Below are 21,258 nucleotides of genomic sequence, written 5' to 3'. Positions count from 1 at the left end.
TTATCACTGATACGATGATCACAAGATTGCGCATAGTATGCCTGGAGGAACGTCTGAATTTCGAGGATCCCTTAGCTGTACTGGCGGAAGGAGGAGCAGGCCGAAATGTATGTATTCGGATCGGCGTTTCCTGCGAGCTCCGTGTCAGCGAAGGGAGCGACGATGATGGATGACTCGAAATATCAGAGCAATCGAACTGAAATATTATTTTTAGCGCGGCTCTCTGGAGCGGCGTGCACGATCCATATTTTACCAAGGCGATGCGCCGCATTTATCACCCTATTAAAATTGATTCGCGCGCGCAAATTGCGCGCTGTCTTCGTATATCGTGTTCTTTGGCCAGTCGTCTGTAGTTTCCTGACGCGAGACTCGTCTGTTTCCTCGATACGAAAACGTCGGACCAGTGTATACTCTTCGAACATGTGTATTAAAAGTAAATTCCTGTAACGTAGGCTAAAACGAAGGTACAAGTAATTATTTTCTCATAAGTGGAATCGAGCGTGGAATTTTTCTCTTGATCATAACCTATTCGTAACTGCTGCGTCAAGTAGTAAGCGAAATGTATTTACTTTCGAAGCAGTCGCTCTTTTAAGTAATTAATCACTGACATAATATTCTATAGATGGTAATAAAGCATTCCCTTTATTTATATTATCGATAAGATTAAACAAAGACAAGGTGGAAGAAAGGGGGGGAGGGGTTAAAGGAAACGAAGACGAATCCTGTTTAATTTTATAATGATATTTTTTATTATCATCCATTTCCATGTCCACTTATCATCTGCTTTAGTGCTTAATCCGTCGAAAGGGGTTAAACGAAATCGCGAGCGGTCAGAATAGGATGAAACAATTCTCTCTGTTTTATAAGTTTGTATGAACGAATGTACACAATGATCGCCTCCCATTTACAGTTATCTCTTTTTTTTTGTCGCTTTTCCATTTTTTTTTTCTTCTCCATTTCACGTTCAGAAGATGGAATCTTCGGATCGCGTGGTTATTCATACATTCAGAATCGAATAAACAATGTGTGTTTCTCATGTATCTATGTATATGCGTGTACGTGTCCGTGTGTACATGTGTCCGTGTGTACGATTATCGTAAGCGCGCTATGTACAAAGAAGTCCTCGTGTAAACGATCGCGGCTCCTTAAATGCCATTTGTTATTTAATTTTTCTTTTTTTTTTTTCTTTTTATACAAACCAGATACGACGACTGGCGCACTATTAAATATATCCCACTGTCGAGTCGAGGTGAAAATCAAGGTTTCACGCGTCGCTAGCTACGTGATCTAATCTCGTAACCGTTTTATGCTATTGTTTCTCCGATAACGACGCGAGTCCCTTTATTTGGTTCGCTTACATCTGTAGAGTCTAATAGAAATTACGACGAAATAGATGGACGATCCTGGCGAAGAAACGATCAAGTTCTCATCGTGGCGTTCACATCTCGCATAGTCTAAAACCAGAAGCAACGAAAAATCTGTCTTTCCTTGTACGATTGAAAATAAACGCCGAAGGAGTATAACTGCGTGCAATGTGTCCGAACTGAAACTTCGTCGGCGTTCGACGGATCGTTCAAACTCTTTCGTGACGTTTAATGTGAAAAACAAATTCTTGAAAGACGTGTGAACGATGTCGAGGGGCAAAACGAACTTCCCATAAAGTTCCGTCATTTTTTTCACGAAACGTTCTCAACCCGCTTGAAAAACTATGAGTACACCTTTCATCATCCTCTAAAGCGTTTACGCTTCCACGATTACTGTCTTCTGTCCTTTAGTTCGTGTCACGACCCACACTATCGATCCTCTCCTTCTTATCTCATTTTCTGCAAATCTTCTGGTTAACTAGCCTCCTATATGTACACGCGTTATTTCACTATGAATTATTGCTCGTGAAATGCTAGTTCACTTTTCCGAATATCTTATAGCATTTGAAATATTTTTCGCGTTTTCCCTTTAACCGTTAGGCGAACAGGTTACGGTGATTTATAAGGAAATAGCATCATCGATACGGTGCTGCCTCGTTTACGCAACAATATGGCGTCGCGTTAAGCACACGCGAACTCGAACGATTGGAGACCGGTGCGATCATCGTGGAATTATCTATTACACGATGAAAATCGTGTTTGTTTTATGTTAGAAAGATTGCACTTGCACCTGGTTATTTTTTTCTATTTTTCTAAATTTCTAATTTATTTACACACACACTCTGTCACATGAACGTGAAATCGCACTGTTTGAAAATCACTCGTCGGCCTTCACGACGCGTTTTCAACCTCTTCCAGTCGATGGTCGGTACAGGTGAAGCAATCATTGATACGGACGGAAATGATTGAAGTGCCCGGTACGAAGATCATCGAAAGCGCTCCATTTCCTCTCTATTGAAATTCGTTATAGAATTATCCAGTCAAATGCTCTCTCCACGTTTCTATTTGCATCTGTTTGAATCGAGTCTTGCGTTAGAAACTGTGGATCCTTCGTATCTACCAAATATTATTTACATTTTCAAATAATCATGGTTTCATTTATATCTAGAAAGTCCATCACACGTAAACTTCGACTCGAATCCGAAGAAACAGAAGCCCATCTGGCGGCTACAACAAATTGTTTCTGATCCTGAAACCCTATTTACATGATCATAGCCTATCGATTCTATTTAGGGGAATATTTATAATGAATTAGTCGCTCGGTTTATTACAGAAAATCTCAGCTTTTAATCAATACCATTCTTAAAATTTCTTTCAACAAAACAAAAAGGAAGAAACAATCTTCATTGCTACTTCTTCAACTATGATAATTTCTAACTCGCGGAAATTCACTTCCACCACCCACACAACATTCACATATTCCACGGCTGTCTCCGTTTCACGTCACTCTAATCCACTTACGTTGAAATCCGAATCTTCCTCGACAACCACTGCCTACTAATCCAACACATGCAACGATCACAAGGAGCGCCATCAGTACAACGCGTTCAGGAGACACTGCTCGTCGCTCCAGTCCAGCTGACAAGGGTTCTCGGTCTCGTGAACTCAGCTGAGTTGATAGTATTCCGGCGCAAAATCGTTGGCCAGGTTCGTCAGGAAGTTGAAGTCCGACGAACTGTTGCTATTGTCCGCGGATTGTGGCGGGGCAGATGTGTGCACTGGTTCCGCGTAGAAGTTGCCGTAATTGTAAGAATCGGCGTTGCCCTCCGCTTGGGTGGCGCTTCCTGGCGGAGTGATGACAGCGGCTGTGGCTGCGGCGATCGCGGTTGCCGTAGTGGTCATCCCTGGCGCTGGAAACGGATCTGGCGAAGACACATAACTGTTGGGAATGTTGGACGCTTCGCCGCCCTGATGGACGTGCAGTTGACTGGTTTGCTCGTAGTAAGCGTTTGGGTGGCACTTGGTGCCTGCTCGATAGTCTGCGGAACTTGGATGCATCGGAGGCTGATGCGTGACGTAACCTTCCGCCGTGTGTTGCTGTTGATGTTGTTGCTGCTGTTGGATGTCGTTGTAATAATGTTGCGCAGTTTGAACAGACACAGCAGCGTGGCCGTGAGAGGCAAGATTTTCACTACTGGTGTGATAGTTCCCGCTGTTAGGGTAGCCGTAATTACCCGGTGTCATGTAGTTTTCGGTTGTCTGGTCGTGTTGAGCTGAGTAACCTTGGCTGGTGTTGTAGGCGTTGCTACCTTGCATGGTTCGATGATAAGGCGCATGATAGGGTGGGCCTGCTTGTGTATAGCCGTTGTACTCCCCTGCAGCGTTGGCGTATTGGTTTTGTTGTTGATGAAACTGCATGCTGGAGTTGTACATCGTCCTGGAGGCAGCGCCCGTAGTCGCACGGACGTGATGACCCACTCGGGATCCTAGGACTTGGTTTTGTCTGGCATACAGGGGATGGACGTCACCTGGGTAGGAGATTCGAGGTTGTTGATAGGTATCCCTGGAGCAATAATTGTTTTGCGATTGAGTTTGTTGCGCGGCTGTCGGAACAGCTTGTCTACTAGGTACTCCGTTTCTGTATTCGATGGCAGATGTCGATTGGTACACGCTTTGTTGTGGGAAGTGCGTTTGTTGATTGTTGCTGATGTTCCTGCCGCCGTGAGGAGACATCGTGCCCGCGTTCGTCGACCCATGCATCATGGGAGTGGCCACGGAGCTGGTAGACGAGGGAGAACTTCTTGGTCTTTGCATGTATGCTGCGTGTGTAGCTTGAATCCCCAGAGGACTACCCTGCTGCAACTGAACGGACACTGGCGTCCCAGGTGTCGAAGACGGTGTGAGACTTCTGGTAGAATTTTGACCAGGCAGTACAGGCGTGCTGACGGTCGAATCGGGCATTGCCAATAAGACACCATTGCTGTTTACCGAGCAGAGTTCCTTGGTATTCGCCGATGGAGACTTCTTACTGACGGAAATTTGCTGCTTGCCCGGATTCGGACTCTTGTGGCCGCTCTCCACTTTTACTCTGACGTCGCTGGACAATTTCTTGGTAGCCACGCTCGGTGATGTCACTTCACTACCGTCTTGTGATCTCGAGTCATCGTCTGCTATCATCTTTTCGAACGAACTGGACACGCTGTTTGTACTACCAACGCTGCTGGCTCCATTGCTGTTCGCGTTGAAAGTTGGATTGCTGTTGTTGTTATTGTTCGTTGCTGTGGGCGTGTTATTATTGTTACTGCTGTTTCGCCGACCCGACGAGCTCAGTTCGGTCACGTCACCAGACAGTGTGCTGCCCACGTCGCTCACGCCAGATATATCACAGTTGTGGCAGCTCTTCTTCTCGTCGCTGTCTATCGCCAGCATTTTCTCGCCCTTCGACTTCTCCATTCCGTCGGACGTCGAGCCATCCTTCTCGTCACCGTCTTCTTTACTTAGTGTTTGACGTTTGTGTTTCATTCTTCTGTTTTGAAACCAAACTTTCACCTGCAATCAGTGGAACGAACGGTTTGCTTACGCTAGAAGCCAGTTGATACAGAAAGGCTGTACATGGAGCATTTCTTTTTAATCATTCTTACCTGCCTTTCCGTCAGGTCCAAGGATGCGGCAATCTCGATTCTTCGCGGTCTACACAGGTACTTGTTAAAATGGAATTCTTTTTCTAGCTCGAGCAGCTGTGTGTTCGTGTACGCCGTCCGTAATCTTCTTGGCAGGCCATTCTCTGCAACGTAACAAAATTGTCTCTTTTATTTCTTTTGTTCTTTCGCTATATTTTCGCGATCGAGAACGTTTAAATGGGAGAGTACTTTACCAGAGCGTAAATATTCCGCCGAGTATAAAGCGTGTTATCGAATTGTAAATCTCAGTTTGTTTGACAGGTGTACGTCGCGTCGGATAAGTCACGCGGTCTAGTAATAAAGGGAACATCCAGATTCGCTAATTAATCATCTAATCGCTATGTTAATGGGAATTGCTTAGAAATTGTAATTGCGTTTCATGCTCACCGCGCGTTAACAAATCTATGCGGATCTTTAGGGGAAAATACGATTCTTTCATTGTCATCGTCGAAAGGATGCACCTTTACACTTCTCGACAATCTGTCATTATTCTTATCATTATCTAATCATTCTTTTCGTCTATGATCAACAGATTTCAATTACATAACGTCCCTAACTTTTGGAAGATTGATATGTATCTTCAAACCTATCAGATTATCATCTTCTTTTATAATCGACTGACATAAAAGTGAGAAACCCAACAAAAATGGACTGGTTATTATTGAGATATGTATAATTTTATGTGCTGGACTAGATTAGCTGCGTAGTAGTAATACTTGTATGTGAACATCAGTGTGTGGAAGTATATGTGTGCATCTCGAAAACAAATGAATGTAAACAGTACAGTCGGTTAACAGCCGAATATGGAAGAAAGTGATGAGACGCGTGCAAGTGTGTATCGATGAATATCTTTGAAATCGTTTATCAAATAAATATATAACTATCATAATATAAATTCTAAGTATAGATTTAGTATTCCTATACCATTATTTCGGCTATTAAGATCCAAAATTCTCAACAAATATAAAACAAAAATTGTTGTTCATCTATTATCACCTTCTGAAAGGAAAGAAACTTTCCAGACAACCTAATACTATAGAAACAGTGAATATAATATAATACAAGTGAAAATATCGTAAAAGCAAGACACGGAATGAAATTTATACCAATCTTTGTTTCAACATTCTCTAAAAGTTGATATTACAAACAGAAGACATTGTACCACTATTGAGATATGTATAACTGTATGTGCTGGACTAGGTTAGCTGCGTAGTAGTAATACTTATATGTGAATATCAGTGTGTGGAAGTATATGTGTGCATCTCGAAAACAAATGAATGTAAACAGTACAGTCGGTTAACAGTCGGATATGAAAAGAAGTGCTGAGATGAGTGCAATTGTGTATCGATAAATATCTTTGAAATCGTGTATCAAATAAATATATAATTATTACAATATAAATTCTAAGTATAAATTTAGTATTCCTATACCATTATTTCGGCTATTAAGATCCAAAATTCTCAACAAATATAAAACAAAAATTGTTGTTCATCTATTATCACCTTGTGAGACGAAAGAAACTTCCCGGACAACCTAATACTATCGAAACAGTGAATATACCATAATACAAATGAAAATATCGTAAAATGCAAGACACAGAATGAAACTTATACCAATCTTTGTTTCAACATTCTCTAAAAGTTGATATTACAAACAGAAGACATTGTACCACTATTGAGATATGTATAACTGTATGTGCTGGACTAGGTTAGCTGCGTAGTAGTAATACTTGTATGTAAATATCAGTATGTGGGAATATATGTGTGCGTCTCGAAAACAAATGAATATAAACTGTTCGGTCGGTTAACAGTCGAATATGGAAGAAAGTGATGAGACGAGTGCAATTGTGTATCGATGAATATCTTTGAAATCGTGTATCAAATAAATATATAACTATCATAATATAAATTCTAAGTATAGATTTAGTATTCCTATATCATTATTTCGGCTATTAAGATCCAAAATTCTTAACAAATATAAAACAAAAATTGTTGTTCATCTATTATCACCTTGTGAGACGAAAGAAACTTTCCGGACAACCTAATACTATCGAAACAGTGAATATACCATAATACAAATGAAAATATCGTAAAATGCAAGACACAGAATGAAACTTATACCAATCTTTGTTTCAACATTCTCTAAAAGTTGATATTACAAACTGAAGACATTGTACCACTATTGAGATATGTATAACTGTATGTGCTGGACTAGGTTAGCTGCGTAGTAGTATTACTTGCATGTGAATATCAGTATGTGGAAGTATATGTGTGCATCTCGAAAACAAATGAATGTAAACAGTACAGTCGGTTAACAGTCGGATATGAAAAGAAGTGCTGAGATGAGTGCAATTGTGTATCGATAAATATCTTTGAAATCGTGTATCAAATAAATATATAATTATTACAATATAAATTCTAAGTATAAATTTAGTATTCCAATACCATTATTTCGGCTATTAAGATTCAAAATTCTCAACAGTTATATCCTTCCTATGTATTCTTCATTTAACTATATTTACGAGATAATAAATACGATTAATTTCAAATACTTCAACACACCCGGATATGCTGAAAGAATTTCAGATACGATAACTAAAGAAGAAAAGAATTAAAGTAAAGCAAAACACCGTCCTTGTCCCTGTACTATCTCACACCACTTCTTTCCATCTCTGCAGAGTAGAGTCAAAGGATGAAGCTGCAAACGAGCTTCGTAAACATCGTCACCCCTGAACACCCATTGAACGTTAACGTAGCATCCAGTAAAAGCGAACATTCGCTTTTTGCTCGATTACGACACACTCAAACGGCAGCTTAATTAATGATTATTTGGGTGTGCGAGCGAGGGCCGACGGCGGAAACCGATGGCGCGAACAATGCGCTAGTTGAAGATGCCTCATGTAGACGTCGCCACTGTTTCGCTCGACGTTCCATCGAGTTTCATCGTTCCTTGGCAACTTTCGGCTAAGTTCTCAGCCGGCGGTATTCCATGTCGATGCGAAACATCTCTGGTAATTATTATCTGGTAAGAAACTTGTCGTGAGATAACGAGGGAAGCTTCGCGACGAAGGAAGAGGAAGTCACGTACGGTTCGCGATCGTCTGAAAAGGGTTTCAAAGTAAGAAGCAACGTTTATTACGGCTCTATGTTGCTCTTCCTGGTTAAGGGCGTATAGTAATTTACGTGCAGCAACGATGTAAACAATCATTAATAGTCCGCTATCGTAATTACAGGATTTTACCAGGCGGCTGACACGCGGGTAATATTTCAATCAAAGTCTATATGCTTGCACATTCGCGCGTTCACACAGCCAACATGGAGAACCTCGCAAAAGAGGGAATATTTAAATGGCCGACGCACGGCTTAATGCAAAATTCAGCTGGGAAAGCGTGTGGCCGATAAAGCAACGGCAATTAACTGAACGCGTTCGCTGAAATCGATTTTTCCACCTCCATCAACGTGATCCACATGATCCACGTTGTAACAGCAACAGGACGATTTTTCTCGCTGTTTTTTTTTCTTCCTGTTTGTGTGGCTTTTTTCCATCCTTTTCTCCGTCTGGAATTCCTTTTTCTTTGACGATGACGAAATAGCACTCGCGTAACAGTCGCCGGTACGCTTTGTATGAAAATCGAGCTGGCTAGAAGTGGCTCGCCTTGGACACGACGTTTAGAGCGTTTACGATTGTTCACTGTCGCCAGAGTAATTGAATCGTTCCTTTCTCAGAACGCTATTTTTCCCCTTCCTTTTTTCGTCATATCGTGTCCCAGAAGCGGCAGGATCTTTGATTGCTATGCCGGAGAATTCAATGGATATGAGATTTTGCAGTATCTCTGACACGATACTGTACACGATAGATATCTAACGCGCGAGTATTTTACATCCTTCTTCTAAGAATCCAATTCTGAAGTAATTATATACCTATCGAACGATTCGCGTTAACAAATGGCGCAAGGCAAGATTCTGAGAGTTCGAATTTCGTCAGGTACTTCGAAGCATCATTCCTCTAGCTTCATGATCAATTAAATTACAATTTTATTCTCTGCTACAACTGGAGGAAACGCGACCGTACAGTCTTCTATGAAAACTAATTTCTTCTGATTCCCGTCCTTCCAAACATCATATCAGTCATCCTTCGATAGCATTGCTCTTCACCGAGTAATCAAACCCATCGTCTTCCTATGATACAAAGGAACAGTTCGATCACAGAACGAATTTTCTATCCAGTCGACGTTTCTGTAACCGATCACCTGAACGTCCTACCATCTCGCTGCCACAATCCCAGTATTTTGCAATTATTGCATGAGTTTGTTTTCTCAAAAACGACAGACGTAAAAAAAAAAAAAAAACAGAATAAAAAAGCAGAAGAAAGAAAAAGGGACGAAGAACTAGCGTTGTAGGACGTGACGCTGTAGGAGGGTGCAGAGGGGTGTTCCGTTTCGCAGGGCTGAGATGCTAAACTACCCCATGGCGTGCAAGTGAATCGGCGGGCGAAGGGTGGTTCCGCGCCGCGATGAGTCGTCAGGGGTCGAAGGAGAGACCGAGAAAGGGACGAGCCAGATAAAAAAGAAGCGCTTGCGGAGGGTGAAGGATGGACGCCGCGAAGGGGTGGGTGCAGCTAAGTCTGCACGTGGAGTTTTCATAGAGTAACCGAAAGTAGGGGTGGAAGCGTCGCGTGAGTGACACGGCCCTTATCGATATTTCCATCTTGGGATTTGCCGTGGCGAACCGTCGATACTTCTATCTGATCGCTTTCAAGACACTGTTTGTGTTTGCCTTGTATGCACATCTTTTGTGTATCTTTCCAACAGATGGTAATTTTCTAGTTTATGATCGAATAACGTTATCATTGTATTAGGTTGTCCGAAAAGTTTCTCTCGCTTTATGAGGAAATAATTAGACGCACAATGTTTTTCGTTTCATATTATTTTGTCGAACTACGTACGATTGATTTTGTTCTGTTGAAATAAACACCGAGACGTTTCACAGACTTGGTTTCACGTTTGTATGAAGTGGACTGTTGCAAACAACACGTTTGCGAAGGAAAGACACTTTCCGGATAACCTAAACATTTTTATGTCTTTGAATATAGCGTGGTTTCTGAACAGTCTATCTATAATATAATGTATAATTTGTTAATTCTTTAATAATATTAGTTAGCAAATTATGGCTTGTGCGTGTCTGGACAATTTATAAAACATATTACAAAATTGTATTTACAATAGAAGTGCACAAATTAATTGCGAATTTTTATGAACGTAACTGAAGAAATAGAAACTAGATTAATGTTCGTTTCACCGTTTAGATATTGCACCAGGCAATTGTTACTTCATGAAAGCACTAATCGTACAATATTAGTGCTTAACCTCTTAGATTTTAGGTTGTCCGAAAAGTTTCTTTCGTCTTATGAGGAAATAATAGACGCACAACGTTTGTTGTTTTATATTATTTTGTCGAATTTCGTAGGATCCGTTTTGTTCTGTTGAGATAAATACCGTGACGTTTCACAGACTTGGTTTCACGTTTGTGCGAAGGTGCACTGTTGTAAACAACACGTTGGCGAAAGAAAGACACTTTCCGGATAACCTAATATATTACTAGAATCTTAGGAAGCTAAAAAGGTTATATAAAAGTAACCGCAATCTCTTGGAAGTTAAAACTGAAATAATATACAAATTTATTTATAAATTTACAAATTTGTCCACCTGTTTACGTAATTCAGAAATTTACTAAATCTGTAAGATCCGAAAGTCCCTAAAAATTTTTAGACATATTCACGTAATTCACAAATTGCAATAGAAAGACACTTTCCGGATAACCTAATACCAGATTCTGAAGAAACTAACGTTCCAACGAACAATCAAACGTATAGATTTGTACGAGGGTAGCTGTGTCATTCTTCAAGCGTTCCATTCGTCAGAACACGCATCAATTGTAATACGGTGCATGCCATGGTCTAACGATATCCAAGTTGTTATACGAGTAGGTATTTCTCAGTGATATATTACTATCCTGAAGGATGAATTTGTGGGGATGAAGTATAGTGTGTAATGGTTATAAAGGGTATCCATTACCTTCCTCAATTGTGGTTTTAAGGGGTGAATTCAATGTAACTAGGATTACCTTGTCAGTGTCTCTTTTCTAGTGTATTTCATTGTCATCAGAATTTTTTACTTGCTTGTTATCTTACACTAGGCAGCTTGCATTAATAAGAAATTTCTCGTCGTCTATATAAACTGTTCGAAATAATTGCAGCATCGCGTATTACGTTTGTTATTTCTATATTTTCTTAATACCATAATAATATTGGTAGCTACAAAGTTGGTAGTTTGTAAGACTTTCTCATTTCTGGTGTCTTGCTTGATGCAATAAAATCCTTCATAATGCTGTCTCATTTTTCAAATCTGTAATTACCGATTCTAATTATTACTTTTAGCAATATATATTATCAAATCTGCTAGAAATCATAAATCCTAACCTATGAACGAAAGTATACGTTCTGCTGTTACATGAAAATTCTAATATAGCTAATCACGTGGCAAAATACACAGGCCAGTAAATTAGCAACGAATCGGAGATCCCATCGGGCAACGTGATCCTTCCTCTTCTTTCACAGCGTGTCGCGGATTCGTTAATTACGCTGCTTAAAAGTCAAGGTCGAGCTGCCTATTAACGCGTCACCAGCCGACATTTACGTTCAGCGCCGGAGACGTATCCTTGTTCCATCGGGCCGGTGCAATAACGGAACGCTGCAGCCGACCATAAATCATCCGGGCTCCTATGAAATTAGCAGCACTGTTTTCGTGCGAATTCACTGGCGGAGCCTACGCGCCGCGCGGCCAGAATTTATAGAACTCCGATAAAACGAGCTTTAGGTGAAGTCTGACTTAACGTGGCACGCTTCACTGATTTCTCTGTGCTCTCCATTTCGCTCTTCTCTCTCTTTTTTCTTCTTTCTATTTTTACCTCCTCCTTCCTTTTCTCGTTTTTCGATGTTCCACAGTCGTGAATCGATCGCGTTTTCTCGTCCCATTAAGTATCACGCGGCATCGTTATCGCGACTCGCATCGGAACGCGGTTCGATATTGCTCGAACGACGATAACGCGCCAGAGATTCCGGGAAACGATCCGTAATAGCGTGGAAATTTTTGTATTCATTGCTAAGTAGTAAAGGCGTGGATCGTGGTCACGAAGTAGAATTTTTTTTAAAAATGTTTTTGCTTTTCGTCCATCCAATATCATTTATCAACCGGCCGTTTCCTAACCAAAGCTTCTACGATTTCAGAGTTAACAACAGTCGGTAAAGAGCAATTAATTCGAGGTGGGTTAATTTTAGTTTCTGCGGCATACAACTGTGATACGATACGAAGGAAAATAAAGAATTATTTTTCGAGTAAATAAGCTTGAATTTTCTTCCTGATATTTTTCAAAGTAATTCAATTTTAGTTTCTGAATCGAACGTACGAATTAAGTCCTTGATTATTGTTGACCAATTTCTGAAAGGTTATTGGACAGTGCTGAGTAAAATAAAATTAGGTAGCTTGCAATAATTCTTTTGTAAGCATGATAGGCGTATCCGGGTTAATCGTTGATGATCAGGCGCGAAGGATAGCTTTTTTGGTTAAACACGTTCTTTGTGATATTTTTTTCAAGCAACCTTTTCACGCCAAGAAGTGTGGTGGCGTAGTAAATTAACAAGTACACTGACTTCTTACGGTAAAAAATACCGCTGTATAATTACACTCCTGCCATTACTCGTATAATATTCTTTCTGACAATTGATATTATCAGTGTATCTCGTAATCGTCCTACCGCATGGTTCTCAGAGAACATGAAACTGATAATAATCATTAAACCGTACTACCAGCTCTATAATGTCTTCATTTCCTGTATAAATAATTACAATCTCAATTAACTTGCCCCTACCATCCACTCTAACACGTTTGTGGCGGATCTGATTTTTATTACCAACGATTATTTTTATACAATACCTGTTTCTATATTGTCAATCTTTGCATACATCGTCAATCACATGAGTATCAACACATCTATTCATTCCATTTGTTAGGAAATTTTTGCCAATTTTATTTCATTGCAAGTAACATGTGATACGATTAAGATAGCGGATTCATAATGTAGTATCGTGGACAAAAGGCCTAAGATATCGGCCGAACCGTATACAATGTCGCGAGAGCCGCGGCATCGTCGAGTACATCAATGTGTCGTCGGTCCTTTCAAGTGGATAGTTTCGTGGAAAGGGCCTGCGTGATCCTGGCCACGGGCGTTTCGGGACACGTGTCCGATAGGACGGGAAAAGACAAAGAGATGCTAAAGACAGTGTTAGTTGAGACGCCGGCGAGAACGAATGCAAAAAGCGTACAGTGTGAGTTGAGAAGCGAGAGCGTGCGAGTGCAGAAGCCGAAGACTAGAGTTGTAGAGTTGCTAGCGTTGTAGAGAGATCGAGTTGTTAGAGTTATAGAGTTGCCAGAGTGATTCGAGTGGAATAAGACTTTTGTGTTTTAGTTCAACTTGAACATTTATCGTTCTCTGTCTAATTAATCTCTGTTATTTTTATTTATCTTAATAAATAGTATTAGGAGAATTTTACAAATCTAAATTATCCTAACCCTATCCTTTTTTTTTCGATACTACAATAATAAATCGAATATGAATATTAAATAAATATTAGCAGTTGTCATAATATTTATGACCAGCGTTCTATATGTTAATAACAAAAATTAAAATCTCTTAACAATAGAGAAATAACACGATCGAGAGTTCAGAATGATCCATAATACACAGCAGACCTAAATTCACCATTTCGACCTTCGCTACTGCCTACGTCCAATTCTGCGCTTTCGAAGTATTAGGTTGGCAACTAAGTAGTTGCGAATTTTGTCATTACCACCTAATGACAAAATCAATATCACTTTTCTCGCAACAATTATTGAAACAATTTTGTTTTTCACAATTATGAAAGGTGAATTCACTATTAAGATCGCGTTATTGGGTTGGCAACCAAGTGATTGCAGATTTTGTCATTAGGTGGCATTGACAATCACGTAGTTGCCAACCTAATATAAAACCGCAAAAATGCAAAAGATGTAAACAATATGAAATGGTATATTAAATATCTAATATACGTATAGTATTCACTATAGTATTTAGTGGATGCAGAAAATCTCTGCTTATTCACAGTCCAATTACTCGTATTCCATAATGTTTTCAAATTCACTCATAAGTGATAAGGTAAAATCTATGAAAACCTAGGAATTTTTATTTTCACAATTAATTTGGAAAATACTATTCATAAGATATTTTATTGTCGATCAATGTATAATTTAACGACTACCAGTGTATGTAAAACTCACAATGTCAACATTCGTTAATTTCTACACATATCTGTTTAGTTGCCAACCCAATAGTTCCATTTGGCTTCAGTTGGTTTTCTTTTGCACTTTCGTAGAAGCAACTTTGTAGAATAATTGTAGTATTTGGAAATGGTTTAAGCAGCTTTTCACTGCAATTCAGTTCCATTGGTTTCCTTTCTTGATTTTATCCAGAGTTGAATTTTCTATGGTGAGTTTAGTATTTGGGTATTTATTACTCGCTGAAAATTAAGTTAAAGGGAAGGTAGTGTGTGTGAAACAGGATGCGAGATGCTGATGGCTGACAGATTTTTAAATACACAATGTGTGATAAGAATGATTTGCAACAAATAACATTATTTTAAGTGTTCCTTATTGCAATTTATTAGGTTGGCAACTAAGTGATTGTCATTAGGTGGTAATGACAAAATGCCCAATCGCTTAGTTGCCAACCCAATACCTCGATCCCCCACTTTATTCTACAAAAGTTCGTCGATAGCAAAGAACAATCTTCGATCGACATTTTGAACGCGAAATCGCAGCTTGTCTTGGTTGGAACCGCACGAACCATAATTATTGAAACCGAATGGCTGTGGCCGAGGGAAGAGGGGCGATGGTGGAAGAACGAGAGCGTGCAGAAAAGAGAGGGTGGCGTGCTCGAAACTCGGCAAATCCCGCGCGTGGGCTTTTCAGAGGATAAGGGTGGTTAGAGGGGTGCGTGCCGGGCGAGATGGAAGTATCGCGTGATTGACGTGGGCCTCATCAGCATTTCGGTCTCGCGATTGGCTGGACGAACCTGTCAATCAGCCGATATTCCACGCCTATTGGATGTGTCTCGTGCTACTCTGTGCTCCCTTTTGCGAAGGTTTGTATCACCGTTCAGCCGAATCTTTGTGCCATTTTGCTTGTTTAATTTCGACAAAAATTCTCCACGTTTTCAATATATCGTTACTCTGATTCGATGGTAGGATAATCGAAAAAATGTAAACCTTAGAGCAGAGAGGTTTTAGAATTTACAAAGAAATGTGCTGGTGAGTCATTGCAAAGACATTATAAGCCTGACTTAACGTAAGATATGCCATTATTCGCGAAAGCAGTACGACCTTCCACTTGCGGCGTCGCAAAACGACTGAAGGTGAGCCGGTGTTGTTGTAAAACTAAGGCCAAGTTGATAGCCACGTAAATAATAATTTTGCTCTCTAACGCAAAACTGATGGATTTATAAATATACCGTTTTACATGATAAAAATATAAACGTAACAGATCTTCTATTCAGGTAGAGGCAAATTTCAAATGTTTTGGGTTGTGCCACTATCAAAGCAAAGCTGCGATATGAACAATTTATGGATATCGATAGTTGAAATTTTGATATTAGAATTTCTTATTTTTTTGTAGGCTATATTATATTATATATGAAAACTATAGGAAAAGAACACACGTGAAATTTCCTATTTTTTACAAAACTGCAGTTTCAAGACTCACTGCGTCGTCAAGTCTGACATTACCAAAATTGTCTTCGTATTTAGACCTGGAACTAAGCGTGAACTTTGCTAATTCTTTGAAAATTACAAAATATCTCTCGCCATAAACGTTATAATCGAGGATCTTTGGAAACTGTGCCAGTTAGATCGAAACTAACCTAAAGGGCCACGGTATATCGTGGTTTTGCTCAGGTATTGCGTGAACACGTGTGGAAAAGTTTAGAAAGAAACGAGAGGCGGCTCGCGACGAAAGAGGAAACCTGGTGGATAATGACGAAACGATGGACAAGAAATTACTGATATAAACTACCGAGGCGAAAGCTATTAACCTTTTGCACCGAGCGCGGTTTTTCACACACTAGAAATAAATGACGGTTTGGCGCGGTGTGTGTCCGCGAAACACGACGCCATGCCATCGAGATGTATTAGACGGACAGAAAACGCGTCGCACGCGAACCTTTGTTGCAACCGATGGAACGAAACGCGTCCTAAATCGCGCGATAACAAATAACGTGCGGGGAGAGCCGCCTCACTAAGTGATTCTTTCCTCGCGTACCACCCAGGGAATATATTAGTCATCGATGACGTAAGTGTCCGTAAGGAATGAAAATAAGAAGTCGGTACAAAAGACGTGATTTATCGCTCGTCGCCGTTTGGACGTCTGATTTTTTTTCCTCCTCGCTAAGACGGTTTCGAATGATTTCTGTCGGACGGCACTTGCTGCCTCTTTTGTTGCTGATGGCATGTCGCAGGTTATTCTGTATTGAACACGTCTTTTGATTCGCCGGTGATGTAATAGTGGATCCTGAAAGTCGTGTAAATCTCTGGTAATCTCGACTGGATTTTCACTGGTGAGCTGATATATCGGAACATAGAAATTTTCTCATTTCTGCACTTCATCAGAGCCTGTGTGGTCCTGTTTAACATCCACGATTTTATTTGTTTCGTTGATATAATAGGTTTATTTATAGTAATGATTTTGTAGTTGTTATATGTAGAAGATAAATGGTAGAACAGCAATGTTATTGGTTATGGGAGTCATACGTTTGGAAAAAATATTCAAATATGCTAAATTAGTCGCCAGCCCAATAATTTAGGATATTTGAATATTTTTATACATTATAATTCAAGTTTTAAATTATGACTCAAATTCTGCATATATTGGGTTGGTTACCAACCCAGCTTAGTTGCCAACCTAACAGATTGAACGTAATACATAGAAACGGACGTAAAACACAATACCACTAAATATTACATGAAATTCCAAGGAATGTTTCTGCAATTCAAAAACAAAATTCCACTCATCATCCTCGTTACAGCTTGAAATTTATTCATCATGTTCCAATGCCAAATAATAAATATAATACCAAACGAGGATTATTCGTGCGAACGGTATATTAGGTTAGCAACTAAGTGATTGCGGATTTGTCAATACCGCGCAATGACAAAATCCGCAATCACTTAGTTGCCAGGCCAATATATGCAGAATTTGAGTTCTATTTAAAAAATTACATAAAATTTGCAATTCCAAATGTGTCAAGCTTGAAATATCAATAAGAAGAGGAAGGAAATTAAGGAAGTTTCTTGACGATTCGCAAGGCGGCGGGCAAAGTTTTGATAGAGCTTTGACCATTCGTCTGCGTACAGAAATAACAGCCGGAATGGCTACTTTCGGTGGCAGCAAAAATACCATGGTCGATAGCGTCGAGTCTCATTCTCGTCTTGAGTGGCCAAGGGGATGACGGACTGTCAGGTTTTGGCTCTCAGAATGAACAGCGGCGAGTGACGCGTGAACGGTGAAGCGTGGAGCAACACGCGCCACAGAAATAGAATTTATATTTCGAAATACTGTGACACGCTTTCGAAAATGCTTCTCTCTCTCACTGTGTGTTTTCCTCCAACACCTTACAGGAAAAATTCCTGCCTTTGATTTCTCGTGAAAATTGCCAAAGGCTTGAAATCCAGAACATTCGTTCGAATGTGACATGGAATTTAGAGAAATTGGATTTGCAAGATAAATTGTCCCAAATTTTAAATTTCTAAAGTTACAGCTAGAATTTTGTTAACCGAGATTATAATAAATTTATGTATTACAATATACCTATTTATATTATAGCAATTTGCATTTTGTACATTGAAAAGCTCATAGAGTAACTCGAATTTTTAATTATAACGTAAGAAAATTATATAATACAATTTGCAAAGACAGCAGCGAGATGGAACTTCACGATTGAAAAATAATGACGGTAAATGACATGGAAAAGAGTTTCAGACAGTTGTATTAAAATAACTGTGGTCTTGTTAAAGCGGTCTTCGTCATTCATCGAGCGAGTACGGGCCGTCGGCCGTCGCTTCGCACATTCTCCTTTGAGCAGTTGTTTGAGCAGTTCAGTTGCAGTTTCCTTTGAGCAAAACAAAATGACACGCTCCTTCATGAAAATCTGAATTTCTACGTCACCATTCATCGCACCATTTTTATTTCTTCCCTTCGTTCTCTTAGAAGATTTATATGGAATTTCTTACCGAGTGCTCGAAGATTTCGTCTAAATGGGTCAAGAAATTGAAAGCTTTGCGATTAGGATACGAAAGAAACTTCGACTTCCCTCAGAAATTAAATTTCCTAAGAAAATACAAGATATTGGGTTGGCAACTAAGTGATTGCGGATTTTGTCATTAGATGATATTACAAAACCCGCAATCGCTTAGTTGCCAACCTAATAATACAGTTCACTCTAACTGTCCAAAAAACAATTCTTTACGTCCAAATTTTGAATTTAGAATCCACACGACCATGTTGCAATCAGTGAAAAAACATTCTCCAGGTATTTTGTAACACAAAAACTATCAATTTTTAATATTTACGTTTCTAAATATAATAGTATTGTTATAATAATATAATGAATATAACAAAGTAAATAGAGGCAAATATATTAACACATAGCGCACGAGTCACGAGATGCCTGGTTTTTAGCAATCCAAACGTTGTGGCCGGGTCACGAGATATCTCGTTTTCATGTTTTTTCGACTGAATCGATGACTTGAGCAACCAGAGACAAATGTTTTTGTTACGTTACCAGGGTAATGAAGCCTCGCGCATTCTTCTAACAAATGATTAGCAAAACAACTGAATGTTGACATTCGAAGCATGTAAAAACAACCAGTTAGTATACCCAGTAGATCCATTGGTAGATCTGTGCTGCACCTTATAAAGTGTTTTATCGTTGCACGTTTTGTTATTCCAAAGTTGGTGTTTTAATTTCCAAGGAAACAGCTTCTTAAAAATCATTTCCACTTTCAATCTGTTACCGACAATTTCTAACAAAAATTATTCTATGAAACAGCCCCTAATTCTATAAAAGTATCAAAATGACACATAGATGTAAAGAAAATGCAGCGAACAACACTGGCGACGAAAATGAATTCGGTGATAGCAGCAACGTTCTTGAATTAAGCGATGCGATCAGACATAGAAGAAGACTGAATAAAAAATATAATAACCAAATGGAAATTAAAAATCTGCACATTTGCATCCAATTGCTTGCCAAACATGTTCCTACAGCGTTCAAAAAAGTGCTGGTCCTGGGAGCGCGCTAAGCGCGCACAGCGCCATACGCAATTTATTAATTTTGTCAGAAGCGTTTGCAATTGTAAAAAGAAAAAATTCTAAACTCGCCATACTGACAAATTTGTTGTTCGTAGTATTAAAAAATAGGTGAGAACAAGAGAAGAATACAAATGGAGAAAGTGGTCCTGCTTGGAATTCTTCGTATCTGGTTCGGCTCGTTGGCCGGGCCAGTTGCCTATAGACAGGTGGGAAGGGTCACATGATGGCCGTCTTTGTAATTTGTCTTTTGTTTCCCCTTGGCCCGCAGGAAGAAAACTTGCGGGCTAGAACAAAGGACGGAAAGAGCCGCTCTATCGACTGACGTGAACAACAGAGCCGCTTCCTTTTCCTCTTGCTTTAGTATATCTCTCTTGCTCTGTTCCTTTCGACGTCGAGGACCGCGTAAACGCATGAAAAATGAGTGACGAGACTTGGAAACAAACGAGGAGACAGCCGGTTCCGTGTCCGAAACAGGTAGAGAACCGATAGCACGCGGCCCATCCGCAGTTAATCGATAACCCCTCGATCATCTCGACTGCTCGAAATTCTAGACCGCTTCGGGTCAGCGTGAAATCTCGCCATCGCCTGTTCTCCATTAACTCTCACAGTGACCGGTTTATTGAACTCTATAGGTTGATCTTTCGGTTTCGTATATGGCGATGAAATTATCTAGAAATTACATTTTTCGTTAATTTGAAACGTGAAAGTTGAAATAAGGTTAGCCGAGAAACTTTCGTTCGTTCTTTCTGATCTTTTGATATTGATGTTTTATAGATGGAGATTTCGAAAAAATTGTAAGTAGTATAACGTAGCTAGTTGTTGAAAACAGCATAACTTTCCCCTCGGCATCAAAAGCGCAAATCAGTTACACGGAAGCCGAATGGGCCAGCTTCGTCAAGATTAATCGGTTGGTCTCTCAAGTACTCATTATACAATCAGCCATTCTGATACTAAAATTGAGACGTTTTTAAAAAACAAAGCAATTGAATTGGCTTCTGAATGGTTCAAGTGATTACGTGTTTACCGAACGTAATTGCCAGACGGTCTTCTCTTCGGGGTCCTCATGTACAATAATCTTCTAATAATATTCTTGTTGAAGTTATTAAATTGAGGTTAAATTGTGAAGCAGAAAATATATTTTAATACAGAATTGTAGGTACAAGTAGAAATATAATTTGAGCTGGTGCAGATCCCAGTCTATTGTCTATACGCTGTCGATGGCTTCAGTGGTTGAGAAAACTAAAAAGACCAGATGTAGAGTTTTCTTAGAAGTGGTGACTACTTCAACAATTCTAATAACTTTTATTCTAATAATAAAATTCAATAATTCATTCTAATAATATTAGTAAAGTGATCTAGATTTTTCATTTACAATTTCAAAGTTCTACACTCAATCGAATATTGTGACTAATAACCTATAAGATTTACTCGCAGAGTTTCGTTCTTTTATTGGCAATCTCGTTACTTGTAATTTCTAATTTCCAAAATTCATCATCATCATAAATGATATTTTGCAAGGTATAATTCTAATTCTTATAAATGTAATTCATTTGTTCGATAATAAAAATCAATGATAAGAAAAAAGAGTAAAATAGAAAGAAAGGTAGATTAACCTCCAAAAACTCTGTCGATCAAACAGATAATTATCGACTGTGAGACGTAGGTGGAGAAACTTGATCTAACGATGAAAAAATTATTCATTGGCTGATGACGGGGTGTACGGGCGATCGGGTAATTTGTGGCGGATAAATCGCCGGAGGAA

At 39.4% G+C, this 21,258-nt stretch overlaps 1 protein-coding gene across 1 annotated transcript in view; it reads right to left on the bottom strand.

Moving 5' to 3' along the window:
- Window positions 1-725: 725 nt before the first annotated feature.
- LOC100643103 (homeotic protein proboscipedia) overlaps window positions 726-21,258 on the bottom strand; it is a 60,773-nt gene continuing 40,240 nt past the window's right edge. The window contains exons 2-3 of the mRNA XM_012318241.3: window positions 5,006-5,148; window positions 726-4,913 (exon numbers count right to left, since the gene is read on the bottom strand). Coding sequence (XP_012173631.2) covers window positions 3,030-4,913; window positions 5,006-5,148 — 2,027 coding nt within the window. The 3' untranslated portion in view covers window positions 726-3,029. The remainder of the gene's footprint in view (window positions 4,914-5,005; window positions 5,149-21,258) is intronic.

The sequence above is a fragment of the Bombus terrestris genome, chromosome 18 (assembly GCF_910591885.1).
Source record: "Bombus terrestris chromosome 18, iyBomTerr1.2, whole genome shotgun sequence".
NCBI classification, from domain to species: domain Eukaryota; kingdom Metazoa; phylum Arthropoda; class Insecta; order Hymenoptera; family Apidae; genus Bombus; species Bombus terrestris.
This window is presented reverse-complemented; position numbering and strand designations above follow the sequence as displayed.